This window comes from Lethenteron reissneri, chromosome 33, assembly GCF_015708825.2.
Source record: "Lethenteron reissneri isolate LAM-NWPU_2019-01 chromosome 33, ASM1570882v1, whole genome shotgun sequence".
NCBI classification, from domain to species: Eukaryota; Metazoa; Chordata; class Hyperoartia; order Petromyzontiformes; family Petromyzontidae; genus Lethenteron; species Lethenteron reissneri.
This window is the reverse complement of record NC_083811.1, coordinates 1,677,959-1,698,881: the sequence shown is the minus strand read 5'-3', so window position 1 is coordinate 1,698,881 and position 20,923 is coordinate 1,677,959. Positions and strand designations below refer to the sequence as shown.

General features: G+C 57.2%; 1 protein-coding gene across 3 annotated transcripts in view; it reads left to right on the top strand.

Annotated features, from left to right (window-relative positions):
- LOC133350175 (DENN domain-containing protein 2B-like) overlaps positions 1-20,923 on the top strand; it is a 75,244-nt gene that overhangs the window by 14,134 nt on the left and 40,187 nt on the right. For all 3 annotated transcript variants that reach the window (XM_061564237.1, XM_061564238.1, XM_061564235.1), the window contains exon 2: positions 20,385-20,606. In XM_061564237.1, coding sequence (XP_061420221.1) covers positions 20,410-20,606 — 197 coding nt within the window. In that variant the 5' untranslated portion in view covers positions 20,385-20,409. The remainder of the gene's footprint in view (positions 1-20,384; positions 20,607-20,923) is intronic.

Here is a 20,923-nt window from a genome sequence, read left to right as displayed (position 1 = left end):
AGGAGCGGCTGACCCTTTTGTTAAAATTCAAAGATAATTATCAGTGATTACACCCCCCCCCCCCCATTCCTCATCGTCATCATCATTATTATCAGCCATTGTCGATCCACTGCTGGATGAAGGCTTCCCCACGCCACCGCCGCGTCACAAGCCACCTCGCGCCTGCGCAAGGGGCTGATCTGGAACGTCGCTCCATCTCCGCGACAGTCGTTCTCTTGGGCGCCGTCTCTGCCGGGTGGTCCAGGTGACCCGCATTTAATTGTCTAAAACGCAACGTTGTTTCATACCAATTGGTGTAATTGGTATATTAATTAGGAGTCGCATCTGGACCACCCTGTACATTGCCTGGCAGTCCATCACCAGTCTCGCCCGTTGGCAATCATCCATCCATCCATCCTCTCTCTCTCTCTTCTCGTCGTGAAGTGCCCTGCCCAAACCCCACTTACCTTCCCGAACAGTCCGTGAGAGCGCTTCGCTCACAAATCCACCCCCCTCCCCAACCCCTCCCCCTCAACACTCCTCCTCCTGCACCACCCCACCCACCCCACCTTTCTCCAGCCCCTTCCCCAAATCATTTTACAACCTCGTCCAGAGCCGTCCACAGAGGGGGGTGCGGGGCCTGGGGCGAACCTCACCGTGTGGGCCTTCTCGACGCCTTCAAACTAAACCGGAAGTGTTACATCTGACACCGTTGACGACGAAGCGTCGGGCCCCCCAAAGCGCGGGGCACGGGGCGGTCTCCCCGATTCGCCGTGTACCTTAGGAACAGCTCTGACCTCGCCATCCCTTTACCTCCCCCTCTCATGCTCCGTCTTCCACCCTCTCAAAATCCCCCCCCCCTCCTCCCGTCTCTCCATAACCCCCCTTCCCCGCACAACCACTCACCCCCTCCCTTCCCGCAACGCGTGGCATTTGCAGTGAAATCGCTTCGCTGGATTCTTCAAAAATTCGGGGTCAGATCCACGCCTCCGCGTAACAGCCGGGGCGCGTCACGCCTCCCGGGCAAAGCAATAATATACATAATGATTTAAATATATAAATAATGATAAAAAATAATAATCCTCGTGCCTATTATTAACTTACCTAGAGGTTCATCAAGAAGCTTAAATACCATTTACGGCACGCGCAGCGAAACGTCAGACATCGTACCGAACAATGTGCGGTACTGTGCGGCCAGGAAACGCACCGCAGAAGCGCTGTGTGTCATCGTGTCCCCGCGTGTTACGGGCAGACAGGCAGACGGACGGATGGATGGATGGACGCACAGACCGATAGACAAACAAATAGACGGACAGACGGATGGATAGATGGATGGATAGATGGACAGACATATGGAAAGCTGGATTGATAGATGGATGGACAGACAGATGGATAGATGGATTGATATATGGAGAGAAAGAAGGAAGAACAGACAGATGGACAGACGGATGGAAAAATGTGGACAGACATACGGACGGACAGACCAATATCTATCTATCGCATGCGACACAACAGCAGTCAACTCGTTGCTCTGTTGCTCGTCGCCTTTTGTGCTGACCGCGTAAATTTGAGCTCCTGGCCCCAAGCGGACACGGCATGGGGGGTGGGGGCGAGAAGGGATCGAGATGGGGGTGGGCGCGGGGAGGGGGGATTGGGAGTAGGGGGTGGGCAGGGACTGTGGGAACCGCAGTTTGCGGGGAATGAAGGGGTCGGGGTGGCAGGGGGACGGTGGTGGGGGGGGGGGATTGGGTGCTGACATTCGCAGGATGCGGGAGGAGGCGGTAGCACGCGGCCGAGGTTCCAGCCTGGGTCGTCATCACCGACGCGGATTGTCCATCCCCCGCTCCCCCTTCCTACGCGCCTGTGTCGGTGGAGCGGTGGCGCAATGGTTAGCACCGCCGCGCTACGAACTGGGGGCAGCCTGGGTTTCGATTCTCGGTGACCGGCCAAGGCTGGCCGCGAATGACGTCTAAAGCCCGACACCCCCTAAGCACGCGTAGACATCGGCACTGGGGAGACGGAGGCGGACCGGGGCATGGTTATGGCCACACCGCCGCATTCAAATAGGTGCTCGCTAACCGCCCGTGTAACGATGCATGCTACTGTTCAGCGATGCTGCGTTGGATAAAAGGGACACAGAAGTCTGCTATGTGCCGTGAAGTAGGGCCATTGCCCGGAACGTCGCCTATTAAACCCGATATATTGTATTGTTTAAAAGGCTGTGTTGGGTGTGTTGTTGTTGTTAAGTATGCACCACTGCCAACGCAGCAACAGCACGAATTGAGTTGTGTGACTGTGTGAATGTGTGTGGTGGAGGTGGAGGAGGTGCTGGCTGGGTCATGTAGCCCGCATGCCCAGCCACCGCATGCCTAAACAGCTTTTATTCGGCCGGATCGAGGGGGCTAAACGGGCGCGGCACGGGCCAGAGAAGAGATGGAGTGATGTGGTACAGGAGGACGTGGAGCTGAGTGGACTTGCCGATGACTGGTACCAGCGGTGTCAAGATCGGCCTCTGTGCAAGAGGCTCGTGAAGGACGCTGCTGGGCAGTTGGAGGCAGTCGCCCTCCAACAACAACGGAGGGCGGAGGAGCGACGCTCACAACAACGAGCAGGAGCGCTGGGTGGCTAAAGCACAGCAAGTTGGCATTGTAGGGGGCACAGGTAGTGCATCAGCCAGTCATCTCAGTCATCTCAGTCAGTCGACCCGTGGTACCTGGATCTGCCCCGTGACCTCCTGCCAGCGGGCGTTCGACACTTCACCTGGCCTCAAGGTGGACATAGCCTGGCACAAGCGTCGTGGTGACGTCACCGCCACTTAGTGGCGAATGGCGGTTGTTATGTTATGGAGGTGTTAGAGGAGGAGGAGGAGGTGGAGGAAGAGGTGTTGGTGGAAGTGTTGGAGGAGGAGGAAGAAGTGGTGGAGGTGGAGCAGGTGGCAAAGGAGGTGTTGGAGGTGGAGGCGGTAGAAGAGGTGCAATAGGAATTCTCTTGGAATTCCAACACTGGGGCTGCGCGTTCCAAGTCACGGGTTCCCCCACTTACCCCACCCCCTCCAACCACATCACAAACCCCCACCCATAAACTCCCTACCCCCCACTAAACCCCTCCCCCCACCAAACTCCCTACCCACTATCAGAACCCCCCCCCAGCAAACTGATCCCCCACCAGATCCGCCTCCTCACCTACCCTCTTACCCCCCCCCTCTCCAAACCCGACCCCAATAAACCCGTGACCCCCCCTCCCTCCCCACACCCCTTCACCAATTCCACCCCAAACCCCCTGTCCCCCCCTCCTCCGTCTGTGTCATTAACCCGAGGGACAACCACCCCCTCACCCCCTCGTCCCCCGCCCAACCCCCCTCCCTGTGTCGTGTGGAGTGGAATCCGATGCACGCAGATTCTGGCATCGAGTTTCGTTTGCTTCGTTCCATGTGCCCCTGGGTTTAAGACCTCCATAAATGATTCGTGTTCCGTTTTGCCTGATAGGGTGTCGCTCTCTCCCTCCCTCTCTATTTCCCCTCTCACCACCACCACGGTGCATTTAGCGTTTGTTTTCATTTGTGTTGCTGGTGACTTTGTGTATTTCATATCGGAATCGCCTCCAGTGCTGTTGCTGCTGGCGGCAATAAAAGTTGTTTAAAAGTCAAAGTCTCTCTAACTTTACATCCATCATTTCTCTCGCACGCTCTCCCAGGCTCTCTCTCTCTCTCACACTATCTGAAGCTCCCCATCCCACTCTCCAATTATCGCTCTCTGTCTCTCAGTCTCCCACGGCGTGCACTTTCTCCACCTTCCTCTCTCTCTGCACGCCTCTCTCCCGCTAACGTTCACCACCCCCTCTCTCTTCCGATCTCTCCCAACCTCTCTCCCCATGCCCCTCCCCATCTCTCACTCTACCTCTCTCCCTCCCTGTCGCTCTTACTTCTCTGTATTAAACTCCCCCCCCCCTCTCTCCTGGAGTCTCCGTCTCTGTGAAGTTGGCTGCCCGCGTTGTTATGTCTGGAACTCCATGGAAACTCCCTCCCTCCCTCCAAGGAGCGGCTAATCCAACACCGACAATAATGATGCACGACTATCGGATAAAGCGAGCGGTTCGCGATCGGAAAAGGTTGCGAGCTCAATTCCTGGTGTGGGGGGGGGGGAGGGGTTTTGGCTCAGCCAATCACCCCTCCGGGGTCGATAAAACGAGTAGCACGTTGTGTTCAGCGGTTGTCCTATGGAGAGACTCGCCACCACCACCAAGGGTTGCCACCTGTCCAGGTTTGACCCGGATGGTACTGCAGTCGGCGTCTTCCGTGTTGCGAGCAGCAGGAATTGATTTTTACCGAGACTGTCACCGGTATTGCAAGGAACTGCACGGCCGCGACTGACGATAGACCACGTGCTCACCGACTAACATACTCCGCATTTTTTTCCCTGGAAAAAGGTGCTGACCCCCCCGCCTCCCCCACGGCATAGGAATGTGGAATTTCTACCACTGGTTCAGTTCGGACCTGTAAACAGGAGATCAGCACCAATGGCTCAATACTCGTTTAAGCGGCAGGATATTTCGCTGACTGGAAAACATTCCCGTATTGCACGTGTCACAGAGCGCTGTCACGTGGTACAGAGCGCTGTCACGTGTCATAGAGCGATGCCACGTGTTACAGAGGGCTGTCACGTGTTACAGAGCGATGTCACACTCACGCACACATACACACACACGCACTCATACACACGCACACATACACACGCATACATACACACGCACACGCACACATACACATACACACGCGCACACCTACACACGCACACACATACACACACGCACACATACATACACATACACACGCACACACGTAGACACGCACACACGCACGCACACATACACACGCGGGCACACGCACGCACACACATACGCACACATACACGCACACACGCACACATACACACGCGGGCACACGCACGCACACACATACGCACACATACACGCACACACGCACAAACGCATACACGTTCACACACTCTCAATCGCTTGCACTTTCACACACACACACGCCGGGTGGTCAACATCTCTCATTAACAGAGCCGGGATTGACGCTTGTGCTTGCAGAACCGTGAGTGGATGGGGGGGGGGGGACAAGACGGAGGGAGAGGCAAGGAGGAGAGAGTTAGAAAGATAGGGATTGAGAGAGTGGGAGAGTGATGAAGAAAGGGAGAGGGAGGGAGAGTGGGAAGGAGAGGGGGAGGGAGAGAGAGGGGGTAGAAGGGGAGGGAGAGGGGGGAGTAGGAGAGGGGGAGGGAGAGGAGGAAGCTGTCTGCCTCACAGGTGCGCGCTGCCTTCCACGCGCGGGGAGGGGAGGGGAGAGGGAGGGGAGAGAGAGGGGAGGGGAAGGGTCCCCTGGGGGAGGGGAGAGGCGGAGGGGAGAGGCGGAGTGGGGTCGGGGCGGGAGTTCGAGGCTCATCAAAGCTTAGGGAACGTCCTTAATGGCTCGCAGCAGCTGCGTAGCCTCACGCACCTTGCGTGGTGGTGGTGAAGTATGGTCAAACAACCCCCTTGGCCAACACGGCGTGGCGAGTCCCATCATCCAGCAGTGGAATGACACAGGGACGGCGCCTTATATATGTATGAATTGCCGCAGTCTATAGATTGTAAGACGCGCTTTTAGCGTCGTATGCATTTTAAAGCAACAATCGGGCGTGCGCGCACGTGGCCAGGTGTGCGTAGGGTCACTGACACACGGGGCACGAGTTGCTGGTCGGGGTGCGTCTCACTTAGCGGAGCGCCGTTACATTGCCGGGGGGGGGGGGCGCGGCCGCAGCTGGTGGCAGACGCACGGCAGGATGCGAACCTCCCCCGCGTGTCGCCGCACGTCAGGGGGCCGGTGCCACGACTCGTCAGCAGCATCGGGGCGTGGAGTTGGCGAGACGAAGGGGAGAGACGACGAGGAGCGCGGCGAGGGTGCTAATTACCGAGAAGTGACACACACGGGGCACATCGCATGTGCGGTCACAATTAGGAAGGAATGCTGCGACACGCATTCCTGTGTGAATCTACGCCTTGTAAGGCGCTCTGCGAGAAATCATCGCCCAGGGTCCAAGTGGCTCCATGCCACCCTGTAGAACTCTGTCATGCCACTCTGTAGAACTCTACCATGCCACTTTGTAGAACTCTACCATGCCACTCTGTAGAACTCTGTCATGCACCCTGTAGAACTCTACCATGCCACTTTGTAGAACTCTGCCATGCCACCCTGTAGAACTCTACCATGCCACTTTGTAGAACTCTGCCATGCCACTCTGTAGAACTCTACCATGCCACTCTGTAGAACTCTACCATGCCACCCGGTAGAACTCTACCATGCCACTCTGTAGAACTCTACCATGCCACTCTGTAGAACTCTGCCATGCCACCCTGTAGAACTCTACCATGCCACCCTGTAGAACTTTACCATGCCACTCTGTAGAACTCTACCATGCCACCCTGTAGAACTCTACCATGCCACTCTGTAGAACTCTACCATGCCACTCTGTAGAACTCTACCATGCCACCCTGTAGAACTCTACCATGCCACTCTGTAGAACTCTACCAAGCCACCCTGTAGAACTCTGTCATGCCACTCTGTAGAACTCTACCATGCCACCCTGTAGAACTCTACCATGCCACCCTGTAGAACTCTACCATGCCACTCTGTAGAACTCTACCATGCCACCCTGTAGAACTCTACCATGCCACTCTGTAGAACTCTACCAAGCCACCCTGTAGAACTCTGTCATGCCACTCTGTAGAACTCTACCATGCCACCCTGTAGAACTCTACCATGCCACTCTGTAGAACTCTACCATGCCACTCTGTAGAACTCTACCATGCCACCCTGTAGAACTCTACCATGCCACTCTGTAGAACTCTACCATGCCACTCTGTAGAACTCTACCATGCCACCCTGTAGAACTCTACCATGCCACCCTGTAGAACTCTACCATGCCACTCTGTAGAACTCTGCCATGCCACCCTGTAGAACTCTACCATGCCACTCTGTAGAACTCTACCATGCCACTCTGTAGAACTCTGTCATGCCACCCTGTAGAACTCTACCATGCCACCCTGTAGAACTCTACCACGCCACCCGGTAGAACTCTACCATGCCACCCGGTAGAACTCTACCATGCCACCCGGTAGAACTCTACCACGCCACTCTGTAGAACTCTGTCATGCCACTCTGTAGAACTCTACCATGCCACTCTGTAGAACTCTACCATGCCACCCGGTAGAACTCTACCACGCCACTCTGTAGAACTCTGTCATGCCACCCTGTAGAACTCTACCATGCCACTCTGTAGAACTCTACCATGCCACTCTGTAGAACTCTACCATGCCACCCGGTAGAACTCTACCATGCCACTCTGTAGAACTCTACCATGCCACTGTGTAGAACTCTACCATGCCACTCTGTAGAACTCTACCATGCCACTCTGTAGAACTCTACCACGCCACCCTGTAGAACTCTACCATGCCACTCTGTAGAACTCTACCATGCCACTCTGTAGAACTCTACCACGCCACCCTGTAGAACTCTACCATGCCACTCTGTAGAACTCTACCATGCCACTCTGTAGAACTCTACCACGCCACCCTGTAGAACTCTACCATGCCACTCTGTAGAACTCTACCATGCCACCCGGTAGAACTCTACCATGCCACTCTGTAGAACTCTACCACGCCACCCTGTAGAACTCTGTCATGCCACCCGGTAGAACTCTACCATGCCACCCGGTAGAACTCTACCATGCCACTCTGTAGAACTCTACCACGCCACTCTGCAGAACTCTACCATGCCACCCTGTAGAACTCTACCATGCCACCCGGTAGAACTCTACCATGCCACCCTGTAGAACTCTACCATGCCACTCTGTAGAACTCTACCATGCCACTCTGTAGAACTCTACCATGCCACTCTGTAGAACTCTACCATGCCACTCTGTAGAACTCTACCATGCCACTCTGTAGAACTCTACCATGCCACTATGTAGAACTCTACCATGCCACTCTGTAGAACTCTACCATGCCACTCTGTAGAACTCTACCATGCCACTCTGTAGAACTCTACCATGCCACTCTGTAGAACTCTACCATGCCACTCTGTAGAACTCTACCATGCCACTCTGTAGAACTCTACCATGCCACCCTGTAAAACTCTACCATGCCACTCTGTAGAACTCTACCACGCCACTCTGTAGAACTCTGTCATGCACCCTGTAGAACTCTGTCATGCCACCCGGTAGAACTCTGTCATGCACCCTGTAGAACTCTGTCATGCCACCCGGTAGAACTCTACCACGCCACCCGGTAGAACTCTACCACGCCACCCTGTAGAACTCTACCACGCCACTCTGTAGAACTCTACCATGCCACTCTGTAGAACTCTGTCATACCACTCTGTAGAACTCTACCATGCCACCCTGTAGAACTCTGTCATGCCACTCTGTAGAACTCTACCATGCCACTCTGTAGAACTCTACCATGCCACTCTGTAGAACTCTGTCATGCCACCCGGTAGAACTCTACCATGTCACCCTGTAGAACTCTACCATGCCACTCTGTAGAACTCTACCATGCCACCCTGTAGAACTCTGTCATGCCACCCGGTAGAACTCTACCATGTCACCCTGTAGAACTCTACCATGCCATTCTGTAGAACTCTACCATGCCACCCGGCAGAACTCCATCACACCGGCGATTTGGCGAGGGTACTGGATTCATTTGCGTTGCACCAAACCTCCCCCCTCGCCATTCGCGGGTTTGTTTACGTTTTTGAAAACAGCCGGAATCGGCAAATCCGCAATTTGCAAACTCAAAGTCGTTATGAGAAAACCAGGGCTTGCTTCCCAGTTCGTAACACGACACCACCTCTCTTCGTTCTACGTTCCCCCACATTAACCCGGACATTAATCAGGAAGTATTTTTTCAATGAACCCCCCCCCCCCCCAGCGTTAAATATAACTTACACAGCAAGTGTGTAGAATATAGAATGGGAGGAAAAAATATATAACGCAGTACAAAACAAATCACAGCACGTGACCCGGGACCCGCTGTGGTCTGCGTGGGAGATGAGATGGAGGCGAGACGGCTCGCGCGGGGGTTCTTCCGCGGGTAGCAGCAGCACCAGCATCATCAGCAGCATCATCAGCAGCATCAGCAGCAGCATCATCAGCAGCAGCAGCATCAGCAGCAGCATCATCAGCAGCAGCAGCATCAGCAGCATCATCAGCAGCATCAGCAGCCCGGGCAGTGCAGTTCCTGCTGCACCGCGATGCGGGCAGCAGTCGCCCCACAGGAGGCGCGCGATTGGCGAGCGAACGGTCAAACCCGCGGTGGGGAAAACCCGCGATGGGCGAGGTTTTGGTGCACAGCATTGATCATAGTCAATTATGCAAGTCGTAAGGAGCGCAGGACATTTCACGGGCATTGCGCAAGTGGCCGCGATGATTTTCGTTGTTGAGATTAACATAATTACGTGAATCACTTGACGCGAGTCTGCTCGTAAATGGTGTCGAGGAGGACGGCGTGAGCGATGGTGATGTTCCAGCAGTGGAGAGAACACGGTGGTTGGCTGTCCTACGGATTGTCTGTCCCTTGCACCTCCGATTAGCGCGGTTGGGTACGCGCGGTTGGGTACGCACGGTGCGAAAGAAGTTCAGCGTACGTAATAGTGCAATGTGGCATTTGCAGCACTGGCTCACATGAAGCCACCAATGGGGATGAGTGTTTGCACAGAGAGAGAGAGAGATGGCTGTAATGACTGTTTGACGTGAGCCTGTCAACGGCTGCCAATCCACACTTGCGAACAGTTGCGCGACCCTCTCCCCACCGCGCACGCGCGAGGATTCTCGGGATGCTCCGGTTTCCTCCCACGTGCGTCAACGCACCTCAATTGGCCGCTAAGACCTTAATACGTAGAGGACCGCAGAGCTTGAACAAGGGGCGGTCGCGTGAGCTCACCGCGTGGCTGCTGCTGCTGCTGCTGCTACCTCCCTGCTTGTCTCTGTGGTTCCTCCCCGCGCCTCTGAGTTGTCCTCTCTCTCTCTATCCGAGTGAGTGAATACTGTGTAGTTATTAGTAAATATTATAATCGTCAATAATTGAGTATCGGTCGGCGATTCTCTCCAAGGCTATTAGGAAGGCGGTTTTTAACGAACACTCACGTCCATTGCTGTGCTTTGAGCCGTTTTCTGGAAATTGGATGTTTCCATGGCAAGTGCCAGTATATCTATAGGATGGCCACTGCATCATAATCACCACCTTCATCTCAACACCTTTATTGATGATCAACTACGGGCGCCCTAAGCTGCCGCTGCTTTTCTTCCTCCCTGGGATGGGATCCCACGATCCCAGCCCAGGGAGGACAGACGGGAACAACAGTGTCTGGAGTCGTGCCATGAAGAAGGGCCAGTGCCCGAAACGTCGCCGCCTCGTATAAATTGTTCAGTTCAAGGCCTCGCATGGTTTTTGACGAGCGTGTTGCGTGTCGGCTGTGGCGTAGGATTGCTCGTGAAGGATGAAGGTGCAGCCCTGCAATTGTGTCGCTCACGACAATGCTGGCGGAAGAGCCTTCACTCTCGAGGGGGTTCTAGTGGAGGGGGGGGGGGACCTGTAGATTTGAGGATGCTGCCGTGGCGTGATGGTTCATACACCGGAGGAGGGTATTTGGCCTACTCTTCCACGCTGGCCAGACGCCTTGGAGTACCCACACTCTACTCCACCACCACCACATTGCGACATGTTGCCCCCGTCTCTCACACTGTGGCCCCCGTTTCTCACACTCGGCCCCCCGTCTCTCACTGGCTGAGTAATTGAAATCCCGGCAGCGAACTTGAGAAGTTGCTGCAGATATGTTTTGTGTGTGTCCCGGGGTCCAGGATCTCTGTAAACAAAAGCCCCTTGTGAGTGCCGGTCGTGTTGTCTGCGTGTCCACTCAGCCCATAGTCCCCCTCCCCACCAGCCCTGACTGCCTCCCGACCTCCCACCCCCCAGGACACATTCCTTCCAAAATGTTTAAATATAAACCCCGAGGCTCGGTCCGTATCCCTTCGCAGCTCCCCTTCCCCACCCCACACACATCCCCCTACCCCTCCCATCATCTCTCTCTCTCTCTTCCTCTCTCTTCCACGCTCTCAACTCCCATCACCTACCCGTCCCGTCGCTCTCCCTCGCTTTCTCTCCTCCTCACTCCCACTCACATCTCTCTCCCTTTTTCTCCATCCACCTCACTCTCACTCCAATCTCTCTTCCTCTTTCTCTCCATCCTCACTCTCACTCCGATCTCTCACTCTCTCTCTCCATCCTCCTCACTCTCAACTCCCATCACCCATCCATCTCATCGCTCTCCCTTTTTCTCTTTCTCTCTACCTCCACTCTCCAATCTATCTTCCTCTCGCTCTCCATCCTCACTCTCACTCCTATCTCTCACTCCCATCTCTCACTCTCCATCCTCCTCACTCTCACATCCCATCTCTCTCCATCCACTCTCTCTCTCCCTCCTCACTCACTCGCATCACCCACCCTCCCTCCATCCCTCCGTCGCTAAAAAACCAACCCATTCCCTGGCTGCTTCGGAGATTTAGGCCAAGAAAGGCAAACAAAGAACTTGGACGCAAACGAGATCCAGATTGAGAGCACCGCTCTCGCACTCCGCTCGCTGGGAACGGAACGCTGGGGGGCGGGGGGCGGGGGGGGCGGGAGGGCTCGCGGAGTCGGGGAGGTGATGGTGACCTCGCGGGACGATCCGGGTCAACACCTTCAGCAGCAACAGCGGCTCACATTGGTAATGGGCCCCGAATGTAACGAACGTCTCACTCAAACACTTATTCACCTACTCACTCACTCACCCACCCACTCACTCGCAAACTAAAACACTCACCTATTCGCTCACCCACTCACCCATCTACTCATACACGCATTCACCCATTCACTCACTCACATACTCACCCACTTACTCGATCATCTACTCAAACACTCACTCGATCACCTACTCATACATTCGCATAACCACTCACTCATCTACTCACTCTCCCACTCACCTACTCACTCACCCATCTACGCACCCACTCATTCACACACTCAATCGCCTACTGACTCTCCCACCCACTCACTGACCCGCTCGTTCTCCAATCGAAGCAAACACTCACCAACTCTCTCACCTACTCAACCACCTGATTACCCGCTCACCTACTCACTCACCCCCTCACCCATTCACTCACTCACCCACTCACCCCTCTTACTCCCACACTCACTCACCCACCCATACACGCACGCACGCACTCACTGACTCAAAGGAAGGAGGCAGGAAGCAATACCAGGGAGTGTTGTGAAGGCGCGGGGATGAGGAGGGAGCTTTGGGGAGAGACCTGAAAACAAAGAGGGGGGGGGGGGGGGGGCATGGGGGACATGCACAGGGTGGGTGCATCTGGGGAGCGGTGGCGCAGCAGTTAGCGCGCTACACTACGAACCCGACAACCCAAGTTCGATTCCCATTCACGGCCACCAACACCAGCGGCGATTATTTAAAAACCTTGTCCTGGGCCTCCCCTAGGTCGACTCTGCCTCAAATGAGTACCTGGTGTGGTGCGTAAAATAAGAAATCGCCACTCGGAAGACAAAGGCGGCCGGGCGTGGTGGTGGCCTTCGTCGGTGCTGCTCGCTAACAGCACTTGCCACAACAGCCTGTCAAGCCAAGACGCGGGGGGGGGGTATCTTTGTACCTTTTGGTGGCCATCAAGAATACCGGCAGTGCCAGACAGCCTTGCGACGCGACCAGCAGATGCTTGGTGCAGCAGTAGATTATTGAATCGGTCTGTGCGGAGCTTTTGAGTGGTGGGCTTCTCCCTCCGGGTTCTCCGGTTTCCCGATCCCCTAAGAGAGCCAAACGCTCATTAGTGGAATTATTGGCTGAACACGTGGAACATGGGGGGTGTGTGGTGGGGTGTGTGTGGGGGTGTGTGTGGGGGGTATGGGGGGGGGTGTGTGTGGGGTGTGTGGAAAGTTACTATTCCGACCCCCCAAAACTGGCACCAAATTGTTTATTTATTTACGTCTCCCTGTACCACTTCGCAATTCAGCAGCGCACTTGGGTCAAGGGATGCTCCGGCTTTGCTTTTACCTGTTTAGGATCGTGGTGTGGGGGGGGGGTCAAGCACTCCCCCCCCCCCCCCCACAAACCACGTGATGAGTAGCCGGCTCGTTTTCTGCGACCCACGCCGTGTATTGCTGACGATGTCTCAGTAAACTCCTAAAGGTCACCACATTTTATATTTGTGTTTTACCCAGGTAAGGCCCCACTGAGCTGCGTAGCTCTTTTTGAGAAGCGACCTTGCCATCACAAAACGATAGCTCGACGAAGCATGGCTCACGGTCGCGTGGGAATGTATCGCAGCCGAACGCTCTGAACGCGTGTTTGCCGATCATAGCTGCGGAGGGAAACACCGGAGGATTGCGGAGAAAAATCCCACGCGAGACACGGGAAGAGAGACACGCAGACTCCAAATATACAGCAGGCGGCAGGGTTGGGATGGAACCCACGACCTCCTGTGTACCAGGCGAGGGAGTTAACATCTCCCCACCGCGGCACCCACGAAGTGAGAGGAAGGGGGAAGAGGCACTGGGATGAGGACGAAGCCTTGGCAAGGAACCCAGGGCGACCTTACACGAGGTGGGGGTGCTGGGGTCGTGTTAGCCACAGAGGCGCACTCGGGTCGGAGAAGCCTCCCTGTGCGTGAAGGGTGTTAGAGGGGAGCTCGCTGGGCAAATACGGAGACACCGAGACACACACACACAGGCACGGAGACACTGACACGGAGACACACACGGAGACACACACAGACACACACACAGGCACGGAGACACTGACACGGAGACACACAGGTACACACACGGACACGGAGACACACACACACGGAGACACACACACACAGATACACACACGGAAACACACACAGACACGGAGACACACACACACAGATACACACACGGAGACACACACACACACAGACACACACACAGATACACACACGGAGACACACACACACGCACACAGACGCGTGTCTGAACTGTAACGCTGCAGCCGACCGCGAGTCCTCCAACCCTGACCCCTCCCTCTCTCCACCTTCGGATATTCGCCCGGCCTGTGTGACGTGGCCATCGAGGGGTGCGCAGGCGGTGCAACTGCACGGGGGGGGGGGGGGGGCTCACGCCACCACGCACGTCGCGCCCTCGCAGCTGGCGCTGTGGCAAGGGCGGCGTCGTTGTTGTTGTCGTGGGGGGTGGTAGGGGTGGTGGGGGTAGAGGGGTGGTGGGGGTAGAGGGGTGGTGGGGGTAGAGGGGTGGTGGGGGTAGAGGGGTGGTGGGGGTTGAGGGGTGGTGGGGGTTGAGGGGTGGAGGGGGTAGAGGGGTGGTGGGGGTAGAGGGGTGGTGGGGGTAGAGGGGTGGTGGGGGTAGAGGGGTGGTGGGGGTAGAGGGGTGGTGGGGTAGAGGGGTGGTGGGGGTTGAGGGGTGTGGGGGTTGAGGGGTGTGGGGGTAGAGGGGTGGTGGGGTTGAGGGTGGTGGGGGTAGAGGGGTGGTGGGGGTAGAGGGGTGGTGGGGGTAGAGGGGTGGTGGGGGTAGAGGGGTGGTGGGGGTAGAGGGGTGGTGGGGGTAGAGGGGTGGTGGGTGTAGAGGGTGGTGGGGGTAGAGGGGTGGGTGGGGGTTAGAGGGGTGGTGGGGGTAGAGGGGTGGTGGGGGTAGAGGGGTGGTGGGGGTAGGAGGGGTGGGTGGTTTAGAGGGGTGGTGGGGGTAGAGGGGTGGTGGGGGTAGAGGGGTGGTGGGGGTAGAGGGGTTGGTGGGGGTAGAGGGGTGGTGGGGGTAGAGGGGTGGTGGGGGTAGAGGGGTGGTGGGGGTAGAGGGGTGGTGGGGTTGAGGGGTGGGGGGGGTAGAGGGGTGGTGGGGGTAGAGGGGTGGTGGGGGTAGAGGGGTGGTGGGGGTTAGAGGGGTGGTGGGGGTAGAGGGGTGGTGGGGGTAGAGGGGTGGTGGGGGTAGAGGGGGTGGTGGGGGTAGAGGGGTGGTGGCGGGTAGAGGGGTGGTGGGGTAGAGGGGGTGGGTGGGTGGTGGGGGTAGAGGGGTGGTGGGGGTAGAGGGGTGGTGGGGTAGAGGGGTGGTGGGGGTAGAGGGGTGGTGGGGGTAGAGGGGGTGGTGGGGGTAGAGGGTGGTGGGGGTAGAGGGGTGGTGGGGGTAGAGGGGTGGTGTGGGTAGAGGGGTGGTGGGGGTAGAGGGGTGGTGGGGTGGTAGAGGGGTGGTGGGGGTAGAGGGGTGGTGGGGTAGAGGGGTGGTGGGGTAGAGGGGTGGTGGGGGTAGAGGGGTGGTGGGGGTAGAGGGGTGGTGGGGGGTAGAGGGGTGGTGGGGTAGAGGGTGGTGGGGGTAGAGGGGGGGGGGGTAGAGGGGTGGTGGGGGTAGAGGGGTGGTGGGGGTAGAGGGGTGGTGGGGGTAGAGGGGTGGTGGGGCCGTGATGCGGGCTGTCTGGTTGTTTAGGGGCCCCTGTGGGACTGTTCGGGGGTTTAGGGGCTCCTCTGTGTTTACACCGAGCGAGAATTACCGTGGGGGGCTGTGAGATTAGCCCCACCCTCCACCCCCCACTCGCCGCTCCCTACACCCCCCCTCTCCCCCTTGAATTGTGGATGAGTGGGAGAGCAGGGGGCGTGGGTCGGGTCGGACGACAATGGGGGGGGGGGGGTGATGCGGGGGGGGGGGCGATGCGGGTGGGGGGGTGCCACACCGCCCCTGGTTGGTGGGATGCTTTACCCCTCGCCCCGTGCGAGGCGCTCCGCTGAGGTTCGCGCTGCCACGCGCGGCCTGGCGGACAAACGCAGGGTCGAGAGACGCCTCGCGTCGACTCTGGTGACTAGGAGATGTTAACTACATCGCCTGGTCTACAGGAGGTCGTGGGATCGATCCAGACCCTGATGATGCCTGCTGCTGTATGTTTGGAGTTTTGCGTGTCTCTCTCATTACCATCCCCCCGACAATTAAGAATCAACGTCACGCGTTTCGATTATTTGGCTGCAATACATGTCAACATGATGATGATAAGCCCACTTCGTTGAGTTGTCGCTTGTGGCCAGGTCGCTTTTGAAACAAACCTTTAACAGCTCAGTGTGGTCTTGCCTGGTGAAACTAACAGAGTCAGTAGGAGGAGCCAGTGGGGCCTTACCTGGTGAAACTAACAGAGTCAGTAGGAGGAGCCAGTGGGGCCTTACCTGGTGAAACTAACAGAGTCAGTAGGAGGAGCCAGTGGGGCCTTACCTGGTGAAACTAACAGAGTCAGTAGGAGGAGCCAGTGGGGTTTTACCTGGTGAAACTAACAGAGTCAGTAGGAGGAGCCAGTGTGGCCTCGGGCTGGAGCCATCACGGCTACATGGGGCCGATGGCTGATGGACCGAGACTGATTTGGGGTGATGGTGTGATGGGGTAATGGTGGGGTAATGGTGGGGTGATGGTGTGATGGGGTGATGGTGGGGTGATGGGCTGATGGGGCAGCCAAATGAGAGGATGATCTCCTCCCTTAAGGGTGACTCACCACGGAGATGGAGCGACGAGGTGGAGCGTTGGGGTGGAGGTCGGCTCCACTCGGGAAGGACTCGGTCCGCTTATTGCATCGCAGGGAACTGGAGGGGAGAGTGGATGGCGTGGGGAAGCCTCCATCCAGCAGTGGATAGAGCAGTCGCTCGTGATGATGTTGGTGGTTCTCACCTCCTCACCAACACTGTCGCAGCCACGGGATGACTCTACAATGTCTACTGCTGATGATGATAATGACTCTGATGCAGGTTTTTTCTACTGCTGCTGATAATGCTGCTGATGCTGTTGATGATGAGTCTGATGGTGTTTATGATGAGGATGATGACGATGGTGATGCATTGGTTCATCCTCGCACCCCCCTCCACCTCCCCAACTCTCTCCTCTTCCTCCTGCTGCTGCTGCTGCTGCTCTCACCCCCCGTGTCGCCGCCGTGCCTCTCGGGGAGCCGCTGGCGAGATGATCACAAACACAATGAGACGGAGGAGGAGGGGTTTCATGTTTGTTTGTTGAACTTCTGTCGCACCGTACGTAGCCATCCGTACTCATCGGAGGTGTCGGCATAGACTTGCATAGAGACCCATAGCCTTGCATAGAGACACATAGCCTTGCATTTTTAAAAAAATACTTACAATGGGACTCGTGGACTTGCAAATAGATGTTTAGACTAACATAGCCATCCATTGACTAACGCAGAGCACGCAGATACCCACGCAGTGTATGGAGAGCCATGGGGAGGCTGTGGCGCAGTGGTTGGCGCAGCTTGAGGATAAAGGAGAGAGATGGCGATGGGAGAGTTGGGGGGAGTCGAGTCGAGTTGAAGAGCTGGGGAGGGAGATTGCAATGGAAGAGGGAGGGGGGGGGGGAGAATGGCAGAGAGAGGGGAGGGGAAGAGAGGAAATGGACTAAGGGAGAGAGGAGAGAGCTGGCGATGGGAGAGTAAGGGGGGAGTGGAAGAGGGAGAGAGGAGAGAGCTGGCGATGGGAGAGTAAGGGGGAGGGTGGGGGGATGGCGATGGGAGAGTGGGGGGGTGGCGATGGGAGAGTGGGGGGGGGCGATGGGAGAGTGGGGGGGGTGGCGATTGGAGAGTGGGGGGGGGTAGTGAGAGTGGGGGGGGGGTGATGGGAGAGTGGGGGGGGGGCGATGGGAGAGTGGGGGGGGGGATGGGAGAGTGGGGGGGATAGTGAGAGTGGGGGGGGGGGGCGATGGAGAGTGGGGGGGGGGGGCGATGGGAGAGTGGGGGGGGGGTAGTGAGAGTGGGGGGGGTGGTGATGGGGAGAGTGGGGGGGTAGTGAGAGTGGGGGGGGGGGTGATGGGAGAGTGGGGGGGGCGATGGGAGAGTGGGGGGCGTGGCGATGGGAGAGTGGGGGGGGTAGTGAGAGTGGGGGGGGGGGCGATGGGAGAGTGGGGGGGGGCGATGGGAGAGTGGGGGGGGGTAGTGAGAGTGGGGGGAGGGGTGATGGGAGAGTGGGGGCGATGGGAGAGTGGGGGGGGGTGGCGATGGGAGAGTGGGGGGGGGGGTAGTGACGAGTGGGGGGGGTACGATGGGAGAGTGGGGGGGGCGATGATGGGAGAGTGGGGGGGGGCGATGGGAGAGTGGGGGGGGTTGCGATGGGAGAGTGGGGGGTAGTGAGAGTGGGGGGGGGGGTTGCGATGGGAGAGTGGGGGGGGCGATGGGAGAGTAGGGGGGGGAGAGTGGGAGGATGGCGATGTGAGAGTGGGAGGATAGTGATGGTAGAGAGAGAGAGGGAAGAGCACGGGCAGAGTGCAGGGAAATTGCAGCCCCGGAACCTCGCTCTCTCCGCATGCAAACAAAAGGCCGAAGAATTTAAGTTTTTTGAAACTCTCTCTCACATTAAACTCTCTCTCCCCATCCTCCGCTCTCTTTCTCTGCCCGGGTACAAAAGAGCCTCTCTCTTGAAGCCTGCACAATACAGTAGGGTTCGGGGGGGGGAGCTGTTTGGGATGGGGGCGGCGTGCGCGCGTGCGAGCGAGCGCATATTTGTGTGCACGTGTCTGTGTGTGCATGATGTGCCTGTGTGTGTGCACGTCGACTCAGGCCTCAAATGAGTACCTTGTTCGGCGTGTAAACATTGCCACTGGGGAGACAAAGGCGGTCGGGCGTGGTGTTGGCCACCCCACCCCCTCGTGTGCCGGGCCGGCCGTCATAGGTTCTCGCTAACAACACTTGCCCCAACAGTCTGTTAAGGCTATATGGGGGATTTTTGGCTTTGTTACCGGATCGTTGGTGCAATTGTTGGCTCACTGCACTAGGAACCCCGCGTCCTGAGTTCGATTCCCGCTCACGGCCAATACCATCGGTGACGATGATTATCTGAACCGGTCCTGGGCCTCCTCCCCTAGGTCGACTCAGCCTCAAATGAGTAGCTGGTGTGGTGTATAAAACATCGGCACTGGGGAGACAAAGGCGGTCGCACGTGGTGCTGGCCACCCAGCCTCTCGTGTGTCGTGCCAGCCTTCATGAGTGTTTACTAATAGGACTTGCCCCAACAGTCTGTTCAGGCTTTACGGGGGTCTTTGTGCTTTGTCTGTATTTGGAGAGGGAGGGCCCACGTCTGGCGGGAGGAACATAACGGCCAGCGCCAGAGGGCAGTAAATGTGGACATTCCACGTTTATGTGGCGGGACCCAAAACAACCCTCATTACCACATTTAATAGGGAGACATTCTAGAGAGCATTTTATTATTATTATTAAGGTGGAGAACCCACTGAACTCTCAGCTGTTATGGAGAGGTCACACGTGATGCTAGCTCACCATCGTATTGGCTTCTCATGTTGGAATGCAAAGCTGCCAAACAACCTGAATGCGTATTGATTCTAAATGAGGAGGGGTGCAAAACCGGAGGAACCCGAGAGAACAATCCACGTGACCACCACGGAGAGAGAGAGAGAGAGAACACGGGGACTCCAAATATGCAACAACAGTCATCGCCGGGGTCTGGGATCCAACCCATGTCCTTCTGCGTAACAGGCGAGGGAGATCACTTCTCATGCCTACGGCGGTGTTGCGGTCGGCACACTGGACTTGCAATCCAGAGGTCGCGGGCTCGATTTCCTGCTTGGGTTCGAGCTCGCCTGTTTGGCAATGAAATATAACGGTGGCAGGTTTTCTTTTAAATCGCCAATGTGCGATGTCGTCATCACCAATGTTACCGATGTTGATGATGTTGTTGATGATGTTAACGTTGTTGTTGACGATGTTATTGACATCGATGACGATGTTGTTGACGACGATGATGTTGTTGATGATGTTGTTGACGTTATTGATGTTATTGACAACGATCCACTCGGGCCACGATGGAGTGGAGGGGGCTCGCCAGATCGCTCCTTGACGATGGTGACGACGATTTGATTCGTGGGCTTTCACGACCGATGTTACGATTCATGATTCATTGATTTGGCTTGGCCCGTGTGGGCACGACGCCTTGGGGACGCGGCACAGGAACCCACCCCGCAATGCTGGGTCGTGATCCTCCGGCGGCGACGCGTCCAGCAAAGGTTGTCCGCGCTTTTCGTTTCTCGCGCCTTTTGTTGTTGTGTTGTTGTTGCGGTGAAAACACAAACTCGGTCGGCAGCTTTCATTTTTGTTCGGGCCGTGGTCGGGGTGGTGGAGTGCTCGTCAGATTGTCCATCACACCCACACGCTGCGACCCGCAACACTCGACATGAATCACGATGATGATGATCACGACGACGACGACGATGCTGATGGTCGTGACCGGTAGCAGGCGTGGACGGCTTCCGCGATAACGTCGTTAAACCACGGCGGCTGACTGTGACGACGTCCCTGTGACGCGTGTCCGCAGGTCACGATGAGGCCGGGCGGTCGCGATGACGGCCAATAGGAGCGGCGGTGGTGGCGGTGGTGGTGGTGGTGGTGGCGGTGGTGGCAGTGGCGGCGGCGGTGTTGCCGTGAGGAACGGGCTCAGCACCAGCCGCTCCCGGACAGCGACGACGCCGACGAAGACGGCGGCGCCAGCGGCGAACCTGTGCGGGGCGCGGGAGTGCGGGGGGGCAGCGGATGAGCGGTGAGCGGCGGTGAGCGGCGGTGAGCGGCGGTGAGCACCGCTTCGGCGTTTGTGGAGCGAGTGCTTTCGCGAGAACTGGTCGCGCCGGCGTCGTCGGTTCGAGCGAGCGCGGCTCTGCCGATGGTACGCCGGTAGTCCAAGCCGGTGCGTGTGTGGCGCGTTGGTTATTGACGCTGCCGAGTGTGGATGGACGTGCCGAGTTCCCGGTTGTACGAAGGGGTGGACGCCGCCTTTGTCGCGTGAATCGCCGAGGCCAGGAGAAAGTCTTTTCAATGCAGAGGTAAATAAATAATTCCCGCTGCTCTTCCTCGTGGCGT